The sequence below is a fragment of the Mauremys mutica genome, chromosome 7, assembly GCF_020497125.1.
Source record: "Mauremys mutica isolate MM-2020 ecotype Southern chromosome 7, ASM2049712v1, whole genome shotgun sequence".
NCBI classification, from domain to species: domain Eukaryota; kingdom Metazoa; phylum Chordata; order Testudines; family Geoemydidae; genus Mauremys; species Mauremys mutica.
The window spans coordinates 53399303-53419009 of NC_059078.1; the positions used below are offsets into that span (position 1 = coordinate 53399303).

The window sequence follows — 19707 nt, forward strand, 5'->3', positions numbered from 1 at the left end:
TGGCAGCTCCTCTGCCCACCGCTTTTCCGATTGGCTGGACTGTCTCAGGTGAGGTCACATGTCCCAATCCTGCAGGGAGCTAAGGATGCTGAGTGCCTGCCACATCTATTGCAGGCAGGATGCTGTATCAGCGGGCTGTGCGTGGTTGCCAGCCCCACACAGGGCCTGGCCATGGCTCGGCGGCAGGGGCAAGGGCAGTGATGGCAGGCAGCTGCAGGGAACAGTTTTTGGTCTGGGACCAGGGGACTCATGCTGCATGGCTGCCAAAGGGCATGGTGCCAGCCAGAGGCAGAGCCCTGGACTGGCATTGCAGTCACTACAAGCAACTGATTTCTTGGATTCCTAGCCCTGATCTGCCCCAGGCAGGGGGATGTCACAGGGGTAGGGGGGACACGGCCAGCGTGGGGTGTAACTGTCAGCCTGCCAGGGAGCGAGGCCTGTGCCCCTGGGTGTGGGTACGGAGGGCATCACTTGCTCAGCCTTTCCCCCATTCCATGCAGGCTGGGGCAGCACTGAAATGCCAGCTGCCCAAGCCCTGGTGAGCGAGCGAGCACGTACGTGTGTGCATGCATGAGTGAGCAGTTGCATGTGAGGGAGTGCACACGAATGTGGCTGTTCTAGCTCAGGAGGCCCCTCGCTGGCAGAGCTGCTGGAATTGGACTCACCTTGGGCCAGGTCCAGTGGGCCTGAAAGGGGACAGCTCTAGTCCTCAGCAATGGGTGGCTAAAGCCAAAGCACGGGGCCTAGGGCAAATCCAGATGTGTGGCTGAAATGTCTAGTGGTGCTGAGCCTGGGGCTGGCACATGGCCGAGCTCTGGGTCTCCCTGTCTCCTTCACCTGCACCCTATCTCCCGTGCCACGGCCTTTCCCCAGGGAGCAGCCAATGTGCAGCTGACAGCAGCGTGGCTCTCCATCTCCCAAGCCAGATGGTTTTGTTCATCACAAGAGGTTTGGATGGGGAAGGCTGTCTGGGTCTCCAAATTTCCCATTGCACTGTCTGTCTCTGCAAGCTGACCAATTAGGAGCTCTGCAATTAACCTGGGGACTATCTTCCTCCATATGCTACTGAGAGATGTAGATGTTCTCCTGCTTACTGTAGGGTCACCCAGATATGGAGCTGGCTCAGCAGCCCGGACAGCAGCTTTGGAATAAAGATGAGGTAAGAGACGATAAATGGGGTTTATCCAGGCCCAATGACATGTCTGTGATCTTCCCCACATGCAGAAGCCCCAGTTCACATAGTCTGATCAGGAAAGGTCTGGCCACGTGTGGAGAACCAAACACCTGCCAGTCACCACGTAAAATGTAATTCCCAGGAAACTACAAACAGCGCACCATGGCAAACACCTCCTCCATGTGCATACTGCATGATGCAGATCTGATGTAGATCTCTCATGGGCTAGGATTGAGGCTACTCCAGATTTACATGGTATAAGGTCTGAAACCCAAATCAGGTTTCTAGTGTCAGAGCTAAGGGCTAAATGCTGATCCCATGTACATTGGTCTAAATCAGGAGTCGCTCCACTGAGCTCGGTGGAATTATACTGGGGTAACTGAGATCACACCAGCCCATAGGTGTTTAAATACTGGACCCCCACTAGAGGGCACCCTCCTCCCACTCTTTATCTGTGTGTTTCCAAGAGAAAAGAGCCAAACTCACTGGAAATGGTGTGGTTGTGACCAAACCTGGAGGGATATGGGGACCAGAGGCCTTGGAACTGCATGAACCCATGAATGTTTTGTCTCTAGGAGGAGATTTTCTGCTTCCCTTGCTTTGCAAGCTCCTCTTCGAAAACCCATGAGCCTCATCAGTTCTCTAGGGTTCCCAGCCTGGCCTGGTGCCCTGAGCCTTGGATATGAAATAAAAACCAACGGAGACACACTGACAGCTCCATAGGACTGGTGGTTAGTGCATGATGCTGACACGGGTGGGACTCTGCTGGTTGGAAGCCCCCTCATGCCCTAGTACCAGGAAAAGGCTGCAAGCCCAAATAATGTTCTTGAGGACAACCCTCTGGCAGATGTGTTAGAGACAGGCTTTGGGCTCAGCTGGGTCTGCAGCACTAGACCGGGGCGGGGGCTGTGGCAGAGGGCCACTCAGCGGGGCATCACCCGGAGGGAAGGTGACATCATGGCACCATTTCTGGCTAAGTTCTATACAGCCTGCCCAGGGGCACTGGCGGAAGGACCAGCCCAGGCCAAAAGGGACCTTAGAACTGCCACTGCACATGCCATTCTGAGAGCTATTGGAGATGTGCGCCCCATCAAAGCAAAGGCACCTCTGACTCCCACCAGAGCCGTTTACAGTCCAAGGCTACAGACTACCAAGAAACTGCACACTTAACACTATGAGGGTTCTTTTCTGGCATTTGCCCGCCTAAGGTCCCTGGAGAGTCACGCTGGCATCTAAAGACTGCAGAAGGGCCCTGCTCAGCCCTGCAGAAACTCCTCTCTGAAAGAGCAGCTGCACAGACCAGCTGTGTTCCAGCTATGTCAGCCATACAGGGAATGCAGCTATGTGAGACAGATGCTTGTATATCTATCATTTTCTACAGAGATAGAAAGATAGTCATGTACCTTTATTTCCTATTTTTTTCACTGTCTCTGATACTATGGCATATTATTAAAATGGAAAAAAAATGAATGATGGTTATGAAGGAGATTAGAGAGATACAATGTCAGATAGTAAACAGTCAGTATGAAAGTTTTAGCGTTCACTTAAATAGCTGAAAGCTAAGAAATAAAAATGATGATACAAGATGACAAAGCACCAGGTTTAATTTTTAAAGCAAATTTTACTTAACATTTTCTACTGATGCCCAGGCAAATTTCTGTCTATGCAGAGCCCTTCCCTTCTATGGTGACAATGAATATACGATGTCAAGTAACACACAGACCGAAACAATGTTAATGTCAGCTTTTGCCTTTTGGCCCAGCTCCCCCAGCCGGAGCCCCACAACCCCAGGCCCCGCTCCCCAGGCCGGAGGGCAGCAAGTCCCGCGGTCCCGCTCCCCGGGCCGGAGCCGCACAACCCCGCGGTCCCACTCCCCCAGCGGAGCGCGGCAAGTCCCGCAGCCCCGTTATTCCGGCCGGAGCCCCCCAACCCAAGAGACCTGCTCTCCCCGCCGGAGGCCCGCAACCCCGCGGTCCCGCTACCCCGGCCAGAGCCCGGCAACCCCGTAGCCCTGCTCTCCCGGACGGAGCCCCGCAACCTCGCGGTCCCGCTACCCCGGTTGCAGCGCGGCAAGTCCCGAGGTCCCGCTCCCTCGCCCGGAGCCACGCGGCCCCGCTACCCAGGCCAGAGCCTTGCCACCCGGCAGTCCCGCTCTCTCGGCCGGAACCCCGCAACCCCGTAGCCCTGCTCTCCAGGCCAGATCCCCGCAACCCCGCGGTCCCACTCCCCCAGCCGGAGCCCTGCAAGTCCTGCGGCCCCACTCCCCCGGCTGGAGCCCCGCGGCCCCGTCACCCCGGCCAGAGCATCGCAACCCCGCAGCACTGCTCTCCCGGCCAGATCCCTGCAACCCCGCGGTCCCGCTCCCCCTGCTGGAGCCCCGCAACCCCGCTCTCCCGGCTGGAGCCCGGAGGCCCGGCTACACGGGCTAGAGCCCCGCAACCCCGGAGCCCCGCTCTCCCGCCCGGAGCCCCGCAACCCCGCTACCCCGGTCGCAGCGCGGCAGGTCCCGCGGCCCCGATACCTGGGCCAGAGCCCCACAACCCCGCAGCCCTGATCTTCTAGCCGGAGGCCCGCAACCCCGCAGTCCCGCTCTCCCGGCCGAGCGCGGCAAGTCCCGCCGCCCTGCTACCCCGGCCGGAGCCCCGCAACCCCGCAGCTCCGCTCCTTCTGCCGGAGCCCCGCAATCCCGCGGCCCCAGTCCCCCGGCCCGAGAGAGGAAGTGCGGCTGCCCATCTCCCGCGGCCCCGCAACCCCGCGGCCCCGCAACCACCGCCGGAGCGCGGAAATCCGAAGTGCCGCCCGGAGAGTACATGCCCCACGAATCGGGCCCCACACTGGCTAAAGCCGACCCTGCATGCCACTGCCCGGAGCCAGGCCATCAAAGCATGGTAATGAGGAATCAAAGGGGAATCATTCACCCACTTAGAATAAACAGGACATTAGCACTAATGCAATAATGACAAATAAGCCCTGCCCCGGAGAATATAAACCAGCATCATCTGGCTCTGCAGCAGGGTGGCCTGATGTCAGCATGGTGCATGGTGGCCAGCATCATATTAGGGGGGCCAAGACTAAAGGTGCATTTGCAGGTGCATGCAGGGGGTCAGCAACAGAGGTCAGATGCAGAGTGGAAATGTGCCTCCATTTCTGGTTAGGGTAGGTTGCTGGCTGGCTTCCTGGGGGCGTTCCCAGCACCTCCGCTATCCAGGGGTACATAGTACATGCTGCTCCAAGAGCTGGATTGCTGAGGTTTTGTTTGCAGCTTGCCTTTTGGGCAAAAAGGCGGGTCCTACAAAAGTGGTGCTCCCCTAGCCCCGGATTGCTATACTGAGAGCGCCAGAAGTAGCTGGTGTAGCATTTTATATACACTGAGGTACGTGGATGTTTAGGGGCACTTTTTTCCTCAGGTGCTTCTGTGGCTGCTGTTTATTCAGTGTATAAATGAAAGTCTGGTGTCCCTCTGGACAAGGCTTAAGTGTAATTTTAGCTGGATGTAGTTAAGCGTGAGCTTTGTGTTATAAGTAAGCCACTGGCTTCAGTCCAGGGCTCCTCAAACTAGCCTTGGGACTATCTTATCTGAGCCCCGTCTGTTCCATAACTTGTGTTTGGTTTAGCCACGTTGCAGGGCTAGCTCTTGGGAGCCCAAACATAGTGACTCATTTCCTTTGTGCTATTAATGGGCAGATAAGAATGAAATGGAACTTAACGTCCTCTTGGCCGATGCAAACCGAACTTTGTCACTGGAAGAACTCGGAGCTTCCTCCTCTCAGAAAATCAGTGAAAGAAACTGCACCCGCACTTATTCTGGAAAAATAACTGATGCCAAAACCAATGATCTAGGCCACTGGCTCTCAACCTTCCCAGACTTCTCTACCCCTCTCAGGAGTCTGATTTGTCTTGCCTATCCCAAAGTTTCACCTCACTTAAAAACTCCTTGCTTACAAAAATCAGACATAAAAATACAAAAGTGTCTCAGAGCACTGTTACTGACAAATTTCTCATTTTTATCACATAATTATAAAATAAATCAATTGGACTATAAATATTCGGTGTATCATATATAGAGCAGGATAAACAAGTCATTGTCTGTATGAAATGTTACTTTGTCCTGACTTTGCTAGTGCTTTTTGTGTACCTGCTGTAAAATTAGACAAACATCTAGATGAGTTGATGTACCCCCTGGAAGAACTCTGCGTACCCCCAGGGGTACACGTACCCTGGTTGAGAACCACTGACCTGGGCTATTGCATCTGGGATCTGCCTCAGAGACTACTGCAGAAGTAACTCCACCTAGCTTTGGCCTTACACGACCTGCTCTGTCTCTGTCTCCATTAGGGTTGGCTGGAGAACAATTCCATGGCACCAAATATTTCAAGGTTTCAAAATTCATTTATGTTCCACAATGGAATGGAAACGATACCCTTGAAAACCTCTCACAGAACACAGGGGTCAGGTGAAGAGGGAGGCTGGGGTGAGTGGAAGACTCTACAACCTGGTAGTTAGAGCACTGGTCTTGGTGTGGGAGACCCAGCGGCCAGGGGCGGCTCTAGGAATTTGGCCGCCCCAAGCATGGCGGCATGCCGCAGGGGGCGTGCTGCCGGTCGCTGGTCCAGCAGCTCCAGTGGACCTCCCGCAGGCATGACTGCGGAAGGTCCGCCGGATCCACCTGCGCCCTCCCGGTAAAATGCCGCCCCAAGCGCGCGCTTGGCACGCTGGGGTCTGGTGCCGGCCCTGCCAGCGGCACTTCTCTGCTCTGCAAAGGTTTGTCAGAAAAAGGTTGACTGTCTCTGCCTGCTCTCTGGTTGGCTCCTTCTTTCTTGCCTTTGCCCTTTGTGGTTCCTCCTGTCTGTGGTTCCTTTTACTCCCTCCCCTCTGGGCTGATTCACAATCTGGCCTGAAGTCGAGAGCGAGAGGAGATGGTGTGGCATGGTGGAGGGTTCTCACAGCAGGCCTTCCAGATGGCAGAGAGCTACCAATGAGTGCTTCATGTCACCCCCAATGGGGGCTTATCCTGCCCCAGAACTTTGTGGATTCTCCAGGGGCGCTGTACATCGCAGGAAAATGACTTTAGAAACGTTTAAGAGTTTTGAACAGTTGCATTGTATCCCAGCACTTTCCAAGCCATGCCCAGCCAGGGCCTAAGCCAACTCCTGGTGGAGTTGGTGGGAGAGCTCCTAGAGTTAATGCTAGCCAGCAGAGAGAGCCGGTGCCTGCCCATAATGGGGGATCAGACCATGTGAGTATGCTCAGTACAAGCCAAGCAGCAAACCGGGGGTGGCCCCGCATGCCCCCCCCCAAGTCACCTCTTTGTAGGGCAGCCAACATTTGTAGAGTGGCTGGATGAGCATTCACAGGAATGTTGACATGGTTAATGGCAATCAGTTACTGCTAGTTAAAAAAACCTCTACTATTTATTTATTATTTGTATTTCCAACACGTGGGTGGCCCCTTGCTCTGTACATAGCGATACCTGCGTCATGGGACCTAGGTTCTACATTGGCTGTACCACTAACTCTGTGACTAATAGTAATAATTAATACTAGTTCTCCACACTGCACAATGGCTGGTGTATTTTTGGGGGTCTCAGTCGGGGTTCTCTACACTGTGCGATGGCTGGGGTATTTCTGGGGTCCCAGACGGGGTTGTCTGCTCTGAGACATTGCCCTGGTTTTAGACCCATAAGAACATAAGAATGGCCATACTGGGTCAGACCAAGGGTCCATCAAGCCCAGTATCCTGTCCTCTGATAGTGGCCATTGGCAGGTGCCCCAAAGGGAATGAACAGGCAGGTTATCAAGTGATCCATGTCCTGTCACCCAATCCCAGCTTCTGGCAAACAGAGGCTGGGCACACCATTCTTGCCCATCCTGGCTAATAGCCATTGATGGACCTATCTGCCATGAATCTGGCTAGCTCCCTTTTGAACCCCGTTATAGTATTGGCCTTCACAACACCCTCTGACAAGGAGTTCCACAGCTTGACAGTGCGTTGCGTGAAAAAAAGACTTTCTTGTGTTTGTTTTAAACCTGCTACCTATTAATTTCATTTGATGGCCCCTTGTTCTTGTATTATGAACAGGAATAAATAACACTTCCTTATTTACTTTCTCTATACCACTCATGATTTTATAGACCTCTATCATATCCCCCCTTAGTCGCCTCTTTTCCAAGCTGAAAAGTTCCAGTCTTATTACTCTCTCCTCATACAGAAGCCGTTCTATACTCCTAATCATTTTTGTTGCCCTTTTCTGAACCTTTTCCAATTCCAATATATCTTTTTTGAGATGGGGTGACCACATCTGCACTCAGTATTCAAGGTATGGGCATATATATGTATAAGTATATGTATAGTTAGGATTATGTGTTTCTCCAATAGCTCATCTGTGCATGGCATTGGATAGTTTTCTGGGCGAGTTACAGTGTTTAGTTTATAGTAGTCCACATAAAAGTAGATATCCCCGTCTTGTTTGGGAACCAGAACCACTGGAGAGGCCCATGCACTCTCAGAGGGCTGGATTACATCCTTGGTCTCCCTTTCTATTGTGGTTTTGGCTTGAGGAGCCATGCGGTAGGGTTGGGCTCTAATTGGGCAAGCATTACCTGTGTCAATGGAGTGGTACGGCCATTCTGTCTGTCCTAGGGTGTCTGAAAATATTGCCTTGAAACTGGTGCACAGCTCCTGGATTTGCTGTTGCTGCTTACACCCAAGGGTTATGGAAAGGCTCACCTCTTCTATCCCATCTCTGTCACCATGTCAAGGCTGATTCCCCACTCTGGCATTTCGAGTGCAGAAGGTGAGGGCCCACAAGGATTCTAAAAATTAATACTGGCCACCCCAGCCTTGTATTAAACTCCCAAGCTTATGGCTTTTCTCTCCACTTGAATTGGTAGATGCTGCAACCACCCAAGTGCAGAACGCCTTTCAGAGCCCAGGAAGGCGCACTTGAGAATTCCTTCCTGTGGTCTACCCTCAAGCCCATTCACACCCCCTCCGGGGAAGAGCTGAGAAAGAAAAAAATGAAATCAGCCGTTGATATCAGCTAATTAAACAACGTGCACAAACCTTTTAAGACACAAAAAATCCAATTCTGTTCCTTAAAAAGCTATATTTTATTAATTAAAAAAAGAAAGAAAATACATCTGGGAACTCAGGCTATTGCTAAATTTTAAAAAAGTAACTACAAGGATTAAGCATCAAGAATAGCTTTCTTGAGGTCCAGCTTAAAGGTTACAAGCAAAACAAAAGCACCTGGGGTTCGACAGAGAAATCCACAAGATCAGACTTCAGCATCCCTGAAGCTGCACACTGCCCAAATTATACTTATAAGAAGCACACGGGATATTTTTCAGGGGAAAAGGCAATACGACGCATTTATTGATGATACAAGAATTAGCATATGCATTCGATATGCACATTGCGGATTGGACCAAAAGAAATCTAATGATGTTCAACAAGGACAAGTGCAGAGTCCTGCACTTAGGAAGGAAGAATCCCATGCACAACTACAGGCTGGGGACCGACTGGCTAAGCAGCAGTTCTGCAGAAAAGGACCTGGGGATTACAGTGGATGAGAAGCTGGATATGATTCAGCAGTGTGCCCTTGTTGCCAAGAAGGCCAAGGGCATATTTGGCAGTATTAATAGGAGCATTACCAGCAGATCGAGGGAAGTGATTATTCCCGCGGGAAGTGATTATTCCCCTCTATTCGGCACTGGGGAGGCCACACCTGGAGTACTGTGTACAGTTTTGGTCGTCCTACTACAGAAGGGATGTGGACAAATTGGAGAGAGTCCAGCGGAGGGCAATGAAAATGATTATGGGGCTGGGGCACATGACTTACGAGGAGAGGCTGAGGCAACTGAGGTTATTTAGTCTGCAGAAGAGAAGAGCGAGGGGGGATTTAATAGCAGCCTTCAACTACCTGAAGGGGGGGTTCCAAAGATTATGGAGCTACGCTGTTCTCAGTGGTGGCAGATGACAGAACAAGTAGCAATGGTCTCAAGTGGCAGTGGGGGAGGTCTAGGTTGGATATTAGGAAATACTATTTCACTAGGAGGGTTGGGAAGCACCTGGGAAGGTTACCTAGGGAAGTGGTAGAATCTCCAATCTTAGAGGTTTTTAAGGTCAGGCTTGACAAAGCCCTGGCTGGGATGATTTAGTTGGGGTTGGTCCTGCTTTGAGCAGGGGGTTGGACTAGATGACCTCCTGAGGTCTCTTCCAACCCTAATCTTCTATGATTCTATTATAATAGCATAAAAGTCACAAGTCAAAAAGAAACACTTTGACAATTTCCAATTGCAATTTTCAACAAAATCAAATAACTTCCTGCAAAAGATTTCTATTTTGTGGAATCAGCATTTTGCAACAGGAAAACTCTTTTGTCACAAAATGTTAGACCAGCTCTAGTTTTGCTGACTCTTCTTCAATGCAGTGTGTGCATTGGGGTGTGTGGAAAACCCAGCACCCCATCCTTCAGCTCCTTCTCTCTTCATAGACCCCAGGAAGTTTGAGAGAGTTTCTGTTTCCATAAAATGAGTGTGTCATTTGGCTCAAGTTGCTGATGCTGTTAGCTGAGCTTTAAAGCTTTTCTCAAGCAAAATAATGGCTCACACAGCACTTGCAGCCAGCTTTGGTGTTTGCATTAGCTTGTGGAGTGTACCATAATCTGGGAAGACACAGGTGAATTGTGTTGACTTCAGTGTTGAAGAGGAAATGGTAAAAGCCTCCAGCTGGTGGGGAATAATATATAACGAGATTCACCTTTTGGCACTTTAACCAATGAGCATTCATTAGAGCATGCAGAGCTGGGTTTGTACATTAGTTTCAGGTGGCTGTATCAGATACAATCAATTCCTTGCAATTGCAGGGGGCAGGCAGCGTGGACCGCGGCAGCCTCCTGTCATTTCCTATGTGTCCATTAACTTTCAGAGAAGTTCACATGTGGTGAGGTTGGCTCTGTGGGTGTGGATATCACAGGCAACTACAGCCCCAGATGCTAGAAGACAGGGTGCTCCAAAGGATAGGGAACTAAGCTAGGAGTCACAAGTCCTGGCTTTCATTTCCATCTCTGCCATGATGACCTGGAACAGGCCACTTTACTTTTGGATGCCTCAGTTATCTTGCCTGTGAAAAGGGGTTGGTGCCACTTGCCCGCACTTAGCAGGTGCTTTGAGATCCTTGGTTGCTGAGCATTGCTTTTATTGTAAGGTCTCCACATGACACTGCAGCTAAGCCCCAAATGCTCCTGTTTATAGCAGAATGTAAGGGGCTGGGAAGAGCAAAACTCAGCTTTGCTGGCTGCCTAGCCGGAGCTCCAGCCCCAGCTGCTGCTTCCTTAATGCTGCTACTGGAATGCTCCTGACTGTTTCTATCTCTCTCCTTCCCTTCCATCTTCCCAGGTTTTTGACTCTTTCCTGAAAATGCAATGTCACCTTCTCCCACCCTCTCCCTCTGCCCTTTGCTCAGCAGTCTTTGGCTTCTCACCCACTCATAGCAAAATCATAGGCAATGTGCCATGCCAGGGCCCAAAAGAGAACCTCAGACATGCAGACGTAGCCAGACCTGGAAGGACTCTTCAACTGCTTGTCAGAGAGCAGTAAGTACTGCTGGGTCACAGGGGCAGGGGAAGGTGCCGTCCCACCTACAGAGTTAGCCTGGTGAGGGACACAGTCCCGCATAACATTCTCATAAGTAAGATGGAGAAATGCAGGCTTGGCAGAACTACCATTAAGTGGATACATAATTTGTTAAACACCTGCAAACAAAAGAGTAACTATTAATGGAATGATGTCGGTTTGGAGGGAGGTCTCAAGTGGAGTTCCACAGGGATCTGTTCTGGACATGGTGTTCTTTAACATCTTTATTAGTGACCTGGATGTAGGTATAGAGAGAATATTGATCAAATTTGCAGATGACACAAAGCTAGGGTGGTTGCCAACACTTTGGATAGAGCTAAAATTCAAAAGGATCTTGATAAATTGGAGAGCTGGGCTATAGACAACAAAATGAAATTCAACAAACACAAATGTAAGGTGCTACACTTAGGGAAGAAAAACCAAATGCACAAATACAGAATGGGGGATAACTGTCTTGGCACCAGCACTGCTGAGAAGGATCTGGGAACTGTGGCAGATCACAACCTCAAAATGAGTCAGCAATGCAATGCTGTTGCAAAAAAAGCAAATGCAATTTTAGGTTGCATTAACAGAGGCATGCAAGTCATGGGAGGTGACATTACTGGTCTACTCGGCACTGGTTAGGCCTCAGTTGGAGTGCTGTGTCCAGTTTTGGTCACTAATGTATGGAAAGGATGGGGAGAAACTGGAAAGGATCCAGAGGCGAGTGACAAAGATGATCAAAAAGAGATGGAATGTGAGCAATATGGGCTTTCCCTTCACCCTCCCACTTCCCTGGTTCTTGTCACACAGACAGCAAGCAGCAAAAGACCAGAAGTCCGAAGTGCAGACTGCGATATTTATTTGATTTAGTTTCCGAGCAGCATATTCCAAAGCCCTTCATACCAGTCAAGCTTATCTCTATATGTCGATAGAGTCTGTTCCCCAGTGTCCCCCTTCCCGGCTCTGACGGCACAGATCGTTTACCCCGTTTTTCCCTTAGAATCATAGAATCATAGAATATCAGGGTTGGAAGGGACCTCAGGAGGTCATCTAGTCCAACCCCCTGTTCAAAGCAGGACCAATTCCCAACTAAATCATCCCAGCCAGGGCTTTGTCAAGCCTGACCTTAATAACCTCTAAGGAAGGCGATTCCACCACCTCCCTAGGTAACCCATTCCAGTGATTCACCAACCTCCTAGTGAAAAAGTTTTTCCTAATATCCAACCTAAACCTCCCCCACTGCAACTTGAGACCATTACTCATTGTTCTGTCATCTGGTACCACTGGGAACAGTCTAGATTCATCCTCTTTGGAACCCCCCTTCAGATAGTTGAAGGCCGCTATCAAACCCCCCTCACTCTTCTCTTCTGCAGACTAAATAACCCCAGTTCCCTCAGCCTCATAAGTCATGTGCTCCAGCCCCCTAATCATTTTTGTTGCCCTCTGTTGGACTCTTTCCAATTTATCCACATCCTTTCTGTAGTGGGGGGGCCAAAACTGGAAGCAATATGCCAGATGTGGCCTCACCAGTGCCGAATAGAGGGGAATAATCACTTTCCTAGATATGCTGGCAGTGCTCCTACTAGTGCACACAATATGCCATCAGCCTTCTTGGCAACAAGGGCACACTGTCCACTGTAATCTCCAGGTCCTTTTCTGCAGAACTGCTTCTTAGCCAATTGGGCCCCAGCCTGTAGCAGTGCATGGGATTCTTCTGTCCTAAGTGCAGGACTCTGCACTTGTCCTTGTTGAACCTCATCAGATTTCTTTTGGCCCAATCCTCCAATTTGTCTAGGTCACTCTGGACCCTATCCCTACCCTCCAGCTTATCTACGTCTTCCCCCAGTCTAGTGTCATTTGCGAACTTGCTGATGGTGCAATCCATCACATCATCCAGATAATTAGTGAAGATGTTGAACAAAAGTAGCCCCAGGACCAACCCTTGGGGCACTCTGCTTGATACTGGCTGCCAACTAGACATGGAGCCATTTTTCATTACCCGTTGAGCCGAATGATCTAGTCAGCTTTCTATCCACCTTATAGTCCATTCATCCAATCCATAGTTTTTAAACTTGCTCCATAATGTGATACCAGTCAGCTCTGTGTTCTTGGGGAACCAGGGCGCAGTATCCATCCTGCCTGACTCATGAAAGATACTCCCACACCAGCCTCTGCTTAAACCAAAACCTATCAAAGAAAAGACTTGCGGAGAGCAATGAAGGGCTGTGGGGGACACACTCCTGGCAAGGGTGACAAGGGTGACAAGATTAAGACATCTCAATTTGCATACAGAATGGAGAACAGAGAACTGCACTGAACTCTGGGACCAGAAAAAGCAGGGAAGCACTGCATCATAGGAATCTCCGCTCCAGATGTTAATGAACGTACTTCTGCCCACAACCAGCTCAGCAATTATCAGATCAATTCTAGTAATGAATCCTTGATTGATATCTAAAATACTGAAGCAGCCTAGTTGCAGTGTAAGCTCCCTGGAAGAAAGCACCACCCATAGCCAAGAGTGTATTGTCTAGCCTAAAGAAAACCCTTGAGTCATCAGTTTACCTATAAACAAATCTAGTGTTTTCCCTTGAACTATTGTATTTTCTCTACAAAAATTGTATTTTCCCTACAAAAATCCCTACTCATACTCCAGTAAGTGTTCTGATGATTAGATCCAAACTATGCATTGTTCCACTGGGACTCCATATTCTCCTGACTGATCATGCTGAAGACTCTGCCTGTCTCCTGCCCTCAGGACCCTGATCTACCACCATCACCCGGGAACCCTGATCAGTTCAAGCTTCAGGGAGCAGTGAGATCCCCTTCTCTCTCTCTCTCTCTCTCTCTGTGTTTTCCTTTCTACCTTAGGTATTAACCTTTAATAATGTATGTTATGTTGGTTTAGCCCTCCTTGTGTAGTTATCACTATTATTCAATAAATAACTTTTATGGTTAAGTTGGTTGCTTCTCTCTCTTGCTGAACTTTACTCTTTTGTGTTTTTAGCTTCCCCCATTCACTCTGCAGCAATGCTTCTTTTACCTAAGCTAAATATCCCTGCAGCACCCAAAATACTGTGGGGTTTGCTCATCAAGTAGGTTACTGCTGGTACAATTGTGATGTGAGAGTGACGTGGGGATAGGGACGTGCTCAATCTGGGATGCACAAAGGTAATGCCTTGAAAGTGCTGCTTGACCCAGTCCGTGGAGCCCAGAGACATATAAGGAGAGGCAGCTTGAAAGTGCTGCTTCATCCAGCCAAGGAAGTCCAGAGACATATAAGGGGTCAGCTTGACAGTGCTGATTGACCCAGTCTGCCCAGACTTGCTCTGTGAATGTATGTGTGGGTGTGTTCATCCGGTTCTGGGGCTGGAGAAACTCAGCCCTAGGGAACCTAGGTCCTGCAAAAATATCCAAAAAAACCCAAGGGGGTACTTTTAGCTGCCCCCCTCGCTGGTTCAGAGTATCATCCTGTTAATTTGCCCGGGGATGTCAGTTCTTCCCCTAGCAAGCACTCAGGTTTGCCTATTTCCCCTATGGGAAGAAGCACAGCCTCTCGGCCTGGAAAAGCTTATTTACCTACTGCTAGGGTGACAGATAGCAACTGTGAAAAAATGGGACAAGGAGTGGGTGGTAAAAGAAAAAGTCCCAAAAAAATGGGGCTGTCCCTATAAAAATAGGACATCTGGTCACCCTACCTACTGCCCCTAGCCTGGTAGCAGCTTGTCTCTCTCTCTTCCCCTTTTCTCTGCCCAGAGGAGGGATTTTTATAGGCCCCAGGCAGCCCTTAATTGGGATCAGGTGTTCCTAATTGACCTGAGGTAACCCCTTCTCAGCTTGAAGGGAAAAGGGCCTTTAACATTGTAGGGCTAATATATCAGCCTTCCAGAGGCAAAAATCCAAGGCTCTGAAGGATAAAAAGGGCGTCTTGAAAGGAGTCCACAGTCACAAGTAGTAGTAAATCAGGACATCTTCCACCTTCAGGAAGCCCAAAACTTTATAATTACAGAGATAGTCAAATAGCCTAGAAAGAGTGCTCCTCGGAGAAACAAACTTGACCACTATGCCATTATCAAGTCCCCTCTGACCACAGAGTCAGCCATGAAGAAGATAGAGGATAACACCCTGGTCTTCATCATAGATGTCAAGGCCAAGAAACATCAGATCAAGCAGGCTGTCAAGAAACTGTATGATATTGATGTGGCCAAGAATCAACACATTGATCCGTCCTGATGGTGAGAAAGAAGGCTTATGTCCGTCTTGCTTCAGACTATGATGCATTGGATGTAGCCAACACGATTGGAATAATCTAAAGTGCATCCACCAAGAGCTGGGAAGATGAGATAAGAAACCTTGTAAAACAAACAAAAGACCCTGTTGCAGCTGTCTGGCCTGACTTTGTCACAATAATATAAATAAGACAAAAGTCAGAATTATGAAGTCGAAGTTACCTATTATAGAATATTTTGATTTGCAAAAACTTCCAAGTTTCAGGTTTGTGTCCTGATTTGGCATGAAACAGAACATTGAAATCTGAGAATTTCCTGCAGGACAGAACTTTGGTGTTCTGGACAACTCTCTGCACGGGTACAGAGCACTGCCAGTCAGGCTGGTAGCTAGAGCACGTACTCTTGATCTGCAGGCAGTCATGCCGACTGCTGCAGTGACTGAGTACGGTGCCTTGGCTGCAGCACACTGGGACTTGGCAGGTTTTGAAGATCTGAACCTGCATTTCTAGGTGTAGAAGGTGCTGGGTTGGCAGTGCTGGACACCAAATTCCTTCATTTATCCATAGAACAGGTGCAGCGTGGGCAGCGCAGGGCAAGTCTCCCCCTCAATATCCCAGTGCCCTTGTACCTCATCCCAGCCCTGGAGGGACTCTACATGTAGGAGTGGGAGTGGAGCTCAATCTTCAGTTCCAGGCCTCTCTGCTGAAGCAAACAGTTGGTGGTTTCTGAGATATTGACACCTGCATTTGGATTTTTGTGACCCACCCAGTTTGTCAGTGACTGACCCTCAATAACCAGCACTGATGAGGCTCTGGGACACAACTGCTGTCCTACGAAAGCAGACCTTGCCCATTCTGCATGGCTGTCATGATGTTGGCCTGGATAGGGAGGGTGCAGTTGCTCTCTCTTTTAGCAGAGTTGCCTTCCCTGTGTTCATGTTGGTGAAGGAATGCAGAAGCCATATCTGTCTCTCTTTAGGAATGTTGAGTTCTGCAGAGGAAGAGCAATTCTTTCTCTAACACTTCTGCTTCTGAATTTGAATACTGTGTTTTAATACAGCTAAATGCAAGGTCAAATATATAGGAATCAAGAATGTAGGTCACACTTAGACCATTGGCCACATCAAATAGTTTGTGCACGTTGTTTAATTAGCTGATATCAACGGCTGATTTCATTTTTTTCTTTCTCAGCTCTTCCCCGGAGGGGGTGTGAATGGGCTTGAGGGTAGACCACAGGAAGGAATTCTCAAGTGCGCCTTCCTGGGCTCTGAAAGGCGTTCTGCACTTGGGTGGTTGCAGCATCTACCAATTCAAGTGGAGAGAAAAGCCATAAGCTTGGGAGTTTAATACAAGGCTGGAGTGGCCAGTATTAATTTTTAGAATCCTTGTGGGCCCTCACCTTCTGCACTCGAAATGCCAGAGTGGGGAATCAGCCTTGACATGGTGACAGAGATGGGATAGAAGAGGTGAGCCTTTCCATAACCCTTGGGTGTAAGCAGCAACAGCAAATCCAGGAGCTGTGCACCAGTTTCAAGGCAATATTTTCAGACACCCTAGGACAGACAGAATGGCCGTACCACTCCATTGACACAGGTAATGCTTGCCCAATTAGAGCCCAACCCTACCGCATGGCTCCTCAAGCCAAAACCACAATAGAAAGGGAGACCAAGGATGTAATCCAGCCCTCTGAGAGTGCATGGGCCTCTCCAGTGGTTCTGGTTCCCAAACAAGACGGGGATATCTACTTTTATGTGGACTACTATAAACTAAACACTGTAACTCGCCCAGAAAACTATCCAATGCCATGCACAGATGAGCTATTGGAGAAACACATAATCCTAACTATACATATACTTATACATATATATGCCCATACCTTGAATACTGAGTGCAGATGTGGTCACCCCATCTCAAAAAAGATATATTGGAATTGGAAAAGGTTCAGAAAAGGGCAACAAAAATGATTAGGAGTATAGAACGGCTTCTGTATGAGGAGAGAGTAATAAGACTGGAACTTTTCAGCTTGGAAAAGAGGCGACTAAGGGGGGATATGATAGAGGTCTATAAAATCATGAGTGGTATAGAGAAAGTAAATAAGGAAGTGTTATTTATTCCTGTTCATAATACAAGAACAAGGGGCCATCAAATGAAATTAATAGGTAGCAGGTTTAAAACAAACACAAGAAAGTCTTTTTTTCACGCAACGCACTGTCAAGCTGTGGAACTCCTTGTCAGAGGGTGTTGTGAAGGCCAATACTATAACGGGGTTCAAAAGGGAGCTAGCCAGATTCATGGCAGATAGGTCCATCAATGGCTATTAGCCAGGATGGGCAAGAATGGTGTGCCCAGCCTCTGTTTGCCAGAAGCTGGGATTGGGTGACAGGACATGGATCACTTGATAACCTGCCTGTTCATTCCCTTTGGGGCACCTGCCATTGGCCACTGTCAGAGGACAGGATACTGGGCTTGATGGACCCTTGGTCTGACCCAGTATGGCCATTCTTATGTTCTTATGGGTCTAAAACCAGGGCAATGTCTCAGAGCAGACAACCCCGTCTGGGACCCCAGAAATACCCCAGCCATCGCACAGTGTAGAGAACCCCGACTGAGACCCCAAAAATACACCAGCCATTGTGCAGTGTGGAGAACTAGTATTAATTATTACTATTAGTCACAGAGTTAGTGGTACAGCCAATGTAGAACCTAGGTCCCATGACGCAGGTATCTCTATGTACAGAGCAAGGGGCCACCCACGTGTTGGAAATACAAATAATAAATAAATAGTAGAGGTTTTTTTAACTAGCAGTAACTGATTGCCATTAACCATGTCAACATTCCTGTGAATGCTCATCCAGCCACTCTACAAATGTTGGCTGCCCTACAAAGAGGTGACTTGGGGGGGGGGCATGCGGGGCCACCCCCGGTTTGCTGCTTGGCTTGTACTGAGCATACTCACATGGTCTGATCCCCCATTATGGGCAGGCACCGGCTCTCTCTGCTGGCTAGCATTAACTCTAGGAGCTCTCCCACCAGCTCCACCAGGAGTTGGCTTAGGCCCTGGCTGGGCATGGCTTGGAAAGTGCTGGGATACAATGCAACTGTTCAAAACTCTTAAACGTTTCTAAAGTCATTTTCCTGCGATGTACAGCGCCCCTGGAGAATCCACAAAGTTCTGGGGCAGGATAAGCCCCCATTGGGGGTGACATGAAGCACTCATTGGTAGCTCTCTGCCATCTGGAAGGCCTGCTGTGAGAACCCTCCACCATGCCACACCATCTCCTCTCGCTCTCGACTTCAGGCCAGATTGTGAATCAGCCCAGAGGGGAGGGAGTAAAAGGAACCACAGACAGGAGGAACCACAAAGGGCAAAGGCAAGAAAGAAGGAGCCAACCAGAGAGCAGGCAGAGACAGTCAACCTTTTTCTGACAAACCTTTGCAGAGCAGAGAAGTGCCGCTGGCAGGGCCGGCACCAGACCCCAGCGTGCCAAGCGCGCGCTTGGGGCGGCATTTTACCGGGAGGGCGCAGGTGGATCCGGCGGACCTTCCGCAGTCATGCCTGCGGGAGGTCCACTGGAGCTGCTGGACCAGCGACCGGCAGCACGCCCCCTGCGGCATGCCGCCATGCTTGGGGCGGCCAAATTCCTAGAGCCGCCCCTGGCCGCTGGGTCTCCCACACCAAGACCAGTGCTCTAACTACCAGGTTGTAGAGTCTTCCACTCACCCCAGCCTCCCTCTTCACCTGACCCCTGTGTTCTGTGAGAGGTTTTCAAGGGTATCGTTTCCATTCCATTGTGGAACATAAATGAATTTTGAAACCTTGAAATATTTGGTGCCATGGAATTGTTCTCCAGCCAACCCTAATGGAGACAGAGACAGAGCAGGTCGTGTAAGGCCAAAGCTAGGTGGAGTTACTTCTGCAGTAGTCTCTGAGGCAGATCCCAGATGCAATAGCCCAGGTCAGTGGTTCTCAACCAGGGTACGTGTACCCCTGGGGGTACGCAGAGTTCTTCCAGGGGGTACATCAACTCATCTAGATGTTTGTCTAATTTTACAGCAGGTACACAAAAAGCACTAGCAAAGTCAGGACAAAGTAACATTTCATACAGACAATGACTTGTTTATCCTGCTCTATATATGATACACCGAATATTTATATTCCAATTGATTTATTTTATAATTATGTGATAAAAATGAGAAATTTGTCAGTAACAGTGTTCTGAGACACTTTTGTATTTTTATGTCTGATTTTTGTAAGCAAGGAGTTTTTAAGTGAGGTGAAACTTTGGGATAGGCAAGACAAATCAGACTCCTGAGAGGGGTAGAGAAGTCTGGGAAGGTTGAGAGCCAGTGGCCTAGATCATTGGTTTTGGCATCAGTTATTTTTCCAGAATAAGTGCTGGTGCAGTTTCTTTCACTGATTTTCTGAGAGGAGGAAGGCTCCGAGTTCTTCCAGTGACAAAGTTCGGTTTGCATCGGCCAAGAGGACGTTAAGTTCCATTTCATTCTTATCTGCCCATTAATAGCACAAAGGAAATGAGTCACTATGTTTGGGCTCCCAAGAGCTAGCCCTGCAACGTGGCTAAACCAAACACAAGTTATGGAACAGACGGGGCTCAGATAAGATAGTCCCAAGGCTAGTTTGAGGAGCCCTGGACTGAAGCCAGTGGCTTACTTATAACACAAAGCTCACT

The 19707-nt window shown here is 49.2% G+C and overlaps 1 protein-coding gene across 1 annotated transcript in view; it reads right to left on the minus strand.

The window, feature by feature from the left end:
* Nucleotides 1-15976: 15976 nt before the first annotated feature.
* The window catches only part of LOC123375041 (E3 ubiquitin-protein ligase RNF123-like), a 252084-nt gene continuing 248353 nt past the window's right edge, over nucleotides 15977-19707 (minus strand). The window contains exon 36 of the mRNA XM_045025605.1: nucleotides 15977-16007. Within this exon, the coding sequence (XP_044881540.1) occupies nucleotides 15992-16007 (16 nt within the window). The 3' untranslated portion in view covers nucleotides 15977-15991. The remainder of the gene's footprint in view (nucleotides 16008-19707) is intronic.